The 10146-nt window shown below is 37.3% G+C and overlaps 1 protein-coding gene across 1 annotated transcript; it reads left to right on the top strand.

Annotated features, from left to right (window-relative positions):
- The first annotated feature begins 9021 nt into the window (after positions 1-9021).
- On the top strand, positions 9022-9900 carry LOC141670127 (uncharacterized). Its single transcript, XM_074476144.1, has one exon. It carries the CDS (start codon positions 9022-9024, stop codon positions 9898-9900), a length of 879 nt encoding a protein of 292 aa, XP_074332245.1.
- Positions 9901-10146: the final 246 nt, after the last annotated feature.

Genomic DNA, 10146 nt, shown 5'->3' with positions numbered 1-10146 from the left:
TTTGACCCAACCCCAATCTATTTCAAGCAAACAGGTGCTGGCATTTTGGTGAACTGGGCTTTTTGATGATGGTGGTGTTGCTGGTTCACCAAGCATAATTTTCATATCAGGAGATATCGAGCATGTGGTGACTCCAGGAGTAGTTCGTAAAGTTCTCCACTTACCTGAAGATTGTACATTCTCAACAGTGGAGGATCTTGTTTTACAGCAGCTTATGGCTAGTTTGGGCTATGAGAAAAGTTTGGGAGAGCTGGGTCAACTGAAAAGATCAAATATCAGAAAGGAATGGAGCTTTTTCTTTGATTGTATCACAAAGGCATTCGCCAACAAATGCTCCAACTTTGATGCTATTCCCATCATGAGTCAGCAAATCGGGTATGCCCTTATTCATCAAACTCATTTTGATTTTACAAGTGTTGTGCTAGGTTTCATAGGGGATAGGATGACAGAGGATAGGAATGTAGTATATTTTGCTAGATTCTGTCAGCTTATATATAGTTAATGTTGTGCTGATGAACCCCAATTGTTCAGTGACCATATTTTACCCTTTAAGCTTGCAAAAAGGGCCTTTAATGATTTGTTAAATGCTGATAATAAGAAACAAGTGATGAGACCCTTACAAATTCCTCAGTCAGTAAAACAAATCTTGGTAAATGCTGATCCATAAACTTATACATCTGTCCATCCTGATGTTCAACCCACCAACTCATCACAACCAATACAACAGCCATCAGAACATACCACAACTACACAAACACCTCAAACTTCTCAACCTCAACCAACTCAACCCTCCATCAGGACATATTACAAACCAACACTGTCAACTCAACCTCAACCTTCAGCACATCCAGTAAAGCCTTCATCTTCAAAACCCAAGAGGACTAAGATAGTACCTCAGTCTCAACAGAAGAGAAGGAGAATTATTCTGAGAGATGAGTCGGATAATGAGGAACAGGTTCCTATATCAGAACCCATTGTAGAAGAAGCTGAGAAGATCTCTTCTCAGAAAGATACTGAAATTGGGAGTTCTAGGCCCCTCAAAAGGCTTAGAAAGCTAAATTCTGATGATGAAGCTCCCAAAGTCTCACCTTCAGCAAAGAGACTTAAAAAGCAAAGAGACAGGAGGGCTGTAAATGAATCATCACACTCTAAAGAAGTTTTGGAAGAAGCAGCTGAGGAAGGGGGTCAGGAATCTCTGATCCCAACAGAACCTATAGTAATTGAATTACTTCCCACAGCTGAATCAGACTTTACTCAAGCTCAAAAGTCTCATATTCAAGAGCAAGAGGATATTCCAGAGCAAGTGCCTACACCTCCTGTGTCTCCTCTAATTGATCCAGTACATGCTGAAGACCCAGGTACAAGTGCTGAAATAGACATACATAACTTGGTTGTGCCTGAGGTTTTGTACTTGGAAGCTCCACCAACTCAACTCACTCGACCAACAACACCAATTTTGGATGGTGATTTCAATGCAGATATTCCAACAACACCAGTTCTGCATCTAGATGATGAAGATCAGATTGGAGGTGGGCATCAAAATTTAGATGTTGATCAGAACTTAGTTGCAGATCAGAATTTTGAGGATGATCTTGAAACCTCTATAGCCTCACATACTGTTATTCTATCAGAGGATGCTGATACTGCAGGCTCTGTAAGTTCTGATGCTGACAATGCTGAAATTACTGGTGAAGCTGCTAAAAATGTAGATGTTGATGCAGCTGGTCCATCTGGACATGCACCTCAACAAGCTCCATGCAAAGCTGATCTAATCAAGAAGTTTGTTAGAGAGGATGCACCAGTACCTTGGAGTGAAACTCCTAGAGGAAAGGAGTGGACTAAGGAATGGAACACAGTTAGTTTTGTTCCTACTGAAAAAATTATTGCTGAGCACCTGGCCAAAGCTGATGAAATGCTGATAAATGATGATTTCAAGGCACAGCTAAGAGTTATTGCAATGAGTATTAGGCACCTTCAAGGTCAACACTCAATAACTCATGACAAGGTGAACAAAATTCAAGAATCACTGATCCAGCAAGATATGAATGTAAAATTGGAAAAGAACAGGTTTTTAAACCAGCCTTTGACAGAATTTGGTATATTGAAAAAACTCAGGAGAAACAACAAGATCAGATATCTGAAATTCTAAAGAATCAAGCTTCTCAGCAAACTCAACTCAATGAGATCCAATCTTCAGTGGAATTACTTGTCTCTCTTCTTCTACCTGCTGATGCCAAAAAGGGGGAAAAGTAATTAAGTCTAAATGCAAATCTAGACAAGTACCGAAGGGTAAGGATGATGGAAATGATGACCAGGGAAACTCTGGAATGGGTAGAGGTCATAATCAAGGCAAAGGTTTTTCATCAAACAAAGCTGGAACTACAAGTCAAAGAACAAGTTCTGATACTGGGAGAAGAATAAGTTCCGATACTGGTAAAAGGATAAGTTCTAGTGAACATCTGGAACTTGATGAAGAGATTTCCAAAAGGCTATTCCTAAAAGACAATCCAGGCATGGATATTGAAAGTCTGAAGGGAAAAGAAGCCAGACTTAAAGCAGAAAATGTCAAGTCAAAATCTAAAGCTCAAGTCATGGAAAAAAAGCCACCTAAGCCTAAGGGCATTGTGATAAAAGAAAAGACAAATTCTGAGGCAACCAAAGCCAAATCATAAGTGGATGTAGATCCTAGATCCAAGGGCAAAGCAAAAATTGATGAACCTGTAAAGGTATACATGCCAATCATGGATCTGGAGACAAAATCTGATGATGATGATGTTAGTCTGATTTTGAAGAAAAAGGATATTCAAACAACCTCTGATAGAGTTCATGTTGTTCAAGATCAGGACTTAGTAAATTTTGATATGATAGTGAAGCAAGCAACCTCTGATATAGCTCAAGTTGGCTTGATATCAGAAGATAAAGAAAAGGAAACATCTGACATTGATCATGTTAAAACTTCAAAGATGCTACTACCAGGATTCACAAATGCACAACAGACTCAACCTTTGTAGACTACATCAAGTGGTTTTGAAGCAAGAGTTGTTCAAGGAAAGGAAGCAAGAGACAAATCAGGATTGGGTAGTTCCAAAGAGAAGAGAGTACACAATACTACCAATGATCCAACTTCCTTACATGAACAAGGATTAGGAGCAACTCCTGAGAGATTGAATCAACTTGAATCTGTAAAAATGGTTTACCACTCTGTTTTGAAAGAATATATCATGTTATACTTTATGACAGATGGGAGGGTATTCCAGATCAGGGAGAATGCAATTTTATTGAAGTATTTTGAAGAACTGGAACATGTTCTATTTCTACTTCAAGTGAAAAACAGATCAACAGATGGTGCTGCAGGTTGTTTAAAATCAAATATTCAAAGACAGAAGAGGCTTTACTCTGTAAAGTCTGACAGCCCATACTGTCCTAAGTACAGATCTTACAGTGGAGATATTGTTGAAATGAAGCCTAATACTGCTAAAATCATCACTACATTTTCTGGTATTAAGGGACTTGAATTCAATCTAGAGTCTGATAAAGCCTATATCATCATACTAGATCAGGATATAAGGAAAGCTAAAATAAATGATCTCAGGGCTGCTATCTTTCAAACTGGTGAAGATACAGTTGAACTAAAAAATGCTAAAAGGAGGATGGTCAATGAACTTGAATATGCAGAGAGATGTCTGTTGAAGAACTATCTCAGAACAACTCATGATATCAAAGCTATCAGAAATTGAAGCCAAGTCAAAGATCTACAACTGCTTAAATTCTGAAGTGTATATAGACTGAAGCTGATATCAAACTTTAACGATGGTAAAGCTACAAGGACTGTAAGTTGTAGTTATCTAGTCAAATTCTCATGCATTTGTACTTAATGTTTTTGACATCATCAAATATCTGTTAACCTTGTATATTATGCTAATTTACAAGTTGGGGGAGATTGTTAGATATATTTGTGATGTCATGGCTGATATGATTTATGTTTAGTTTTTCAGATCTTACTTAACAGGACAAATCAGTACTTAACTGGAAATCAGCACTTATATTGAAGTCAGAACTTAAGTTATCAGAAGTTAAGTTATCAGAAGATATTTATCAGAAGTTAAGTTATCAGAAGTCAGGACTTAAGGAGACTTTCACATAAGGAAGGCGGCTGATTGAAAGGAAAGAAGATCAAGACAAACATAAGAAGAGATATACATGGAGAAGAATTCTATGAAGAATAGAATACTTGGAAGAAAAGATAACTAGTTGATATATATTAGGAAGCAAAATTATATTCGATATCAGTTAGAAGATTATCTTGTAACTGTGTGTCTATATAAACACAGCATAGGGTTTACATTATATGTGTTATCTTAATCGAGAATATTATTCATTGTAACCCTAGAAGCTCTCGTGATATTTGTTCATCACGGAGAGAGGACGGTTCCATTGTAATACTGTTTATTAATAATATTATTCTGTGTTTCATACTTGTGTTCTTAATTCGATTTGATTGTGCTAGACACTGTATTCAACCCCCTTCTACAGTGTGTGTGACCTAACAGAATAAATTTACTTATTTTTTGCCATTATTACAATTAATAAATATATATAAGTCTGGTACATCAAAAGTTGAAAGTCTAGCCTATTGGTAGTTCCTACCTTAGCTACAGCGACATCAACGCCTACAAGAAACTGTGGAACATTTCCTATCCGCTCGCGAATTGGGAGCTTGGTCCTGTTCATTTCTAGCTGTTGTTGTGTGATGAAAGAAGAAATCAAGGGTGAGGAACAAGCCCACCAAAATAACATGTATAGTAATTAACAATATATGAGCATTCTCATAGTACTCATGAAAGTCATGGTCAAGCAAACATGAACCAAGTTTGATATCTTAACACGACGAAGTCGCAAAATATTCAGTATATATATATAGATAGATATAGATATATACTTTTCAAAATCTTTGAAATCCTCTGCCATGCATAATATACACAAAGTTCTAGTTTATAACTGTATAAAAATATCGTTGCAGGGTGATCTCATATATCTAACCTTGTCTCAACGTTTTTTTGAAAATATTTGTCATGCATAAGATAAACATTTACTAGATATAAGTTGAAAAGATGAAGTTACAAAATACTCCAATATACTTATATCTTTTACGAATACTGCTTGAACTACCACCGTTCAAGTTATAATCAGTTTCAAAAGTTCATCATATATCGATGAAGTTACAAGGTAAGACTTGTATATAACTCATTTTAGAAAATACTTTTGAGGGCTTTTATCAGCTCAAAGAAACTCAAATCTTTGATCAATAATAAAATATGAAGTTGTGGGATACTTCAATTGATGGAAACATCATTTTAAAAACTCAACCCTGCCAACACTCAATAGTCGCCCAGCCGTAGCCTTTCTATCGAAGTGTTTTGGGTAGTGTTGCAGAAATATCCAAACTGGATGATGAACTCATTACGGGAGTTTGTCGTACCAGGAAGACCACTCACGATGATCAGTCGCAGTAGTGCAACCCCACAATTTTCTACATGTAGACGAGAACAGTCGGATTTACTTGTCGACCGAACGCTGGACTTCTAAAGAACGGACCGTCTTAGCGGAACTTCCGGGCCATTTGGGCCAATATAATAAGGCTGGGCTGAAGCCACTCGACCACTTACGCCACTCCTAGTTCAGATGAAATCCATGACTCTGAAACATAAAGCTCATCCCCCTTTCCCCAAGTAGAAACTTGTTGATACGGCTCCACCAAGAAGCCGTATCTAGTAGGAAAGGAAAACTCGCTAATGTTTCCCAGGAAATGGCTGTTAATGGATTAAACTCATTCCAAGAATTTTACTTCCCGAGTGTTGGGTATGTAATCAAAAACTCTTTTATCAAAACAGCAACCTTGTTGCTAATATAAAAAAAATACATCACGGAGCCGGATCCCTCAGATTTTTGAGTGAGTATTTAAATCCCCTTCGAATGGAAGATCTTAAATTTGAAAACGAGTTTTGGGATCCGCTCTGACTTTTAAAAATAGTTTTGATAAAGTTTGAAAATAATCTCTGAAAATATTTAAAGTAAGAATGATTTGATAGTATTAATCATTTCAAGAATATTCAGCGAATATAAACATTATTCTTTAAGAAAATAAAGAATATTATTTAATAAAATAAGCGGAGTCATAAGTCCTCGAATGGATATTCAGACTAATATTCATTAAATAAAATAAGCGGAGTCATAAGCCCTCGGATGAATATTCAGACTAATATTCATTTATTAATAGAAATAGAATAAGTTTCATAAGTTGAAACTCTATCCAAATAATTAAAATAGTCTTTGATCATAATAAGAATCTTAAATGAATATTCGTAAAATAATATTTACTTATAATATAAAACTATCGAATAAACATTATTCGATTAATAGTTTTGAAAACTATTATATATAATATACTCGAGAACATCGACTCCCGGTTTATAAAAATGTTCAACTCTGGGTCCCCTATACTAAGGGTATACATAAGTACTGCTTATCTCTAGCATAGGTATTATGCAGTTTATAATCAATTGAATCAAAAATAAAATATCAAGATTACGAAACATGCATGCATATATATATCATATCAACATGCTCCAATATATTGCAAGACTGGCTAATAACAATCATGCATTTATCTCAAAATAATGCATACATATATTTACATCACAACAACAGTATACGGGTAGAAAACTTGCATGAGTGTTCCAGGGTAGACTTAAGCTTAAAGTGGATTCGTTAACCTATAAAAAAACAACATAAGCCGGAATTAAACCATGGTCTCTTAAGAAACTAGACTTTATCCACTTAGACCCTAACGTTCGCTTTTGCGCTTAACGATTTACATAAGTCGCTCGAGTACCCTCGGCTCCACCATTTTTATAAAATTAACCGTTAAATGTTTTAAGGCGACTCTTTCGCGAGTAGTTTACCAATTTCCTAATCCACCTTACATAATTGTTTCGTTTTAAGGTCTCAAAGTAAAGCGAGGGGTAAAGGTTCGTTCGCGAAATGCCGTTACTTAAAACAGTCATTTCTCCTAAACCGTACATCGGATCTAAGCGAACCACATACCAAAATGAAGCTTACGACACGATCTAGATAAATATGGAAAAACAGTTTGGTTAGTGAGTTTTTTATCTGAATTCTAAGCACAAATAGTGTATATGCAAATGAGCGTTACGACGACTATGTTTATGCGATTTCTAATTTTTACCAATCCAATCAATTCATTTCAACTACAATTTATTCACAACTTCAAGATCCAACCCTAGGCTACTGATCTTAGAAAAAATGAGCTCAAGATCCTCAATCCAATTAAATATTATACCATCTCCATAATCAACTAATCTACTTAACAATCAAAGTTAAATTCAAGCTTAATCATTCAAACAACTACTCATCCATCCAAGCCATCCCAAAATTCAAGCAAACAAAATTAGTACTTAAAGGTCCAAAAGTTTTATACCTTAATTTGTGAGGGGAAAGTTTCTAGGAAGCCTTAAAACCTTGATCAATCCTTATAGAAGCTTGGATCTCACAAACAATCAAGAAAACACATAGTTAGATTTTGAAGTTTCTAAACATCCGATTGAAAGAACTGTACAAATGAGGGTCTTATCTTGCTTAGTTGGACTAGACTTGTGAACAAGAGTTGTAGGTCGTCTCAATACCTTTCCAAATCGGTATAGAACATAATATTTGAGTGAGTATTGAAGGAGATATGGCAGTTTGAAGTTGCTGCTCTGGTTTTGACCATGAGCAAGGGAAGAAGAAGTGAAGTGAAAATGTTTATGGTTTGCTTAAATGATTTTTATGGTTTTTGTTGCTTTGGTGAAGATTAACCTTCGTTTAAATCAAGGTTAATTCACTTGGCTACAAATGAATCTCACAAAATATCTAACTAACCTTGCTTATATCACCATCATTACATCACCTAGTCGCCACTTGTCACAATTCCATGGTTTGATGATGTCATAGCCCCTTGGCTTCTTGAAAAAGCTTGTCTCTTGGTCGCGTATCTGTTTTACGGTTTGCTTAACTCTCATTCTTGTTAATCCGTTGAGGGATCATATACGGGATCTTATTACTTGGGTTTCCCTGAACCTTTATTAATATCTTATATTCCTTTAATGATCCTCTGCTATAATCCTTAAATAAAAATCCTTTTATATATTACCTTATACTTAATCCTTTCAGTATCTGGTGGATTTTCGGGAAAACCCAAATGTTTGAATCCGAATTCTGATGACCTTTACATACACTCATTTACTTTATAAAATACTAATACGATCTCAGAATTTCCATAACAGTACTCCTATATAGTGTGGTCTGATAAATTTCCTTAATCTGCATCATCAGCAAAAGTTTCGTGGGGCCTTCCTGAGAAGGTTCTGGGAAAACAAGACGCACGAGCTTCACATGTGCCATCTGAAAACCATACGCTAGTATGACAATTAAACTCTTTCAACCTATTTTAGGCGGTTCCAGAAAACCATAAACAAAATCTCGAACTTAGATGAGCGGGAGGTGCTAAGCATATTCCGAAGGAACCTGGATCTGGAATAAAATGAGAGGTACATTGTTGAGCTGATAAACAAAAAGCCACAAAGCTTAGTTGCTGCCTACTCTATGGCAGCCAGGTTCATCAAAAAAACAGACGTCCTTCAGGTTATGAGGATGACTCGGAACGGGGGATCCAGGATAAGAACTCTGATGACCGACCAAAAGGGGGTTACCATCAGGACAAAAAGTTCAAGCAAAGCCAACCAAGATAACAGAGCAATGTGGTTCAGAACACTCCAATATTTCAGAGACTTGGTCCTAAGATGGAATCTAAAAGCGACCCCGGTCCAACTAGGCAAGCCAGGAAGCCTAGGCAGGAGCCAGATTGGACACCACTCAAAGGGACCAGGGAGGAGATTCTAAAAGAAATCAAAGGCAAGCCATTCTACTACCCCACCCCACCCCCCCCCCCCCCCGCCGAAGCCCATGCAGACTCCCCCAGAGAGTAGACCTTATAAGAGGCATTGCGACTATCATGAAACACATGGGCACAAAACTGAGAATTGTCTATCTCTCAAATACTTCATTGAAGACCAAGTCAAGAAAGGTAACCTAAATCAGTATGTCTCCCCAGATACAAATCAGAAAAAAGAAAGACCAATGAGAGGAAATAATGTAGTGAATGTGGTCCTAGGAGGTTCCTACTCACCTCCTAGAAGCCTGGGCTCAGGAGATGAAGTATTCTCCATCCAATCCTACCCGGAGATGGTGATCTCATTCAGCAGCAAGGATTATGAAGGGGTCCATCCGAATCACAATGAAACTTTAGTGGTAACACTTGATATTTTTGATAATAAGGTGAGGAGAATGCTGATAGACAATAGCTCTTTAGTCAATATACTCTTCAAGCATACTATGGACCAGATGAAACTAGGGAGCTTGCGCTCAAATGAATGCCGAGAGGACCCCCTCTATGGGGTCGAGAATAACTTGGTCCCAATTCAGGGAAGCTTATACCTCCAGGTAATATTCGGATTAGCTCCGAACCAAGTCACATATGTCATAAAATTCTATGTGATCAACACTCCTTCATCCTACAATGGCATCATTGGCCGCTTGGCTTTGACCAGGATACAAGCAATCACATCCATATCACACCTGAAAATCAAATTCCCAACTTCAACGGGGATAGGAGAAGTAAAGGGAGACTATGAGGTCGCTGAGAGATGTTATAGCCAGGCCCTGGTCAATGCCGAAACTCAACAAGACAATAAAAGGAAGGCCATAGTCCTTCGCAAACAGCAAAGCGTTAAGAAACATCACCCACCTCAAGGGATGATGGGAGAAGAGAAGTCCAGGTTATAGAATCCATTCCAGATCTAAAACCAACCAAGCCATGCTCGAAAAAGCCAAAAAGTTGTTGGGAACCACGGACTTAGGGTGTTACTACGTTTTACGATAAAGATTATGAAAAGAGGATTACCTTGTTAATGGTTGATTCCACGCTCTTCTATTGTATTCCCAAATTCCCTTGAGTGAAGTGTGGCCTCCGTCTTTTCAAGTTATCCTCTCTTCTTGCTCCTTGGTGGCTACAATATGTTTTCACACAAT

The sequence above is a fragment of the Apium graveolens genome, chromosome 1 (genome assembly GCF_009905375.1).
Source record: "Apium graveolens cultivar Ventura chromosome 1, ASM990537v1, whole genome shotgun sequence".
Lineage (NCBI taxonomy): Eukaryota > Viridiplantae > Streptophyta > Magnoliopsida > Apiales > Apiaceae > Apium > Apium graveolens.
Note: the sequence above shows the minus strand (reverse complement) of the source record. Positions and strands in the feature narration are given on the sequence as shown.

Bases quoted from the DNA above. Each gene is read 5' to 3' on its own strand.
- LOC141670127 (XM_074476144.1), top strand. From the start codon at position 9,022: ATGCAGACTCCCCCAGAGAGTAGACCTTATAAGAGGCATTGCGACTAT.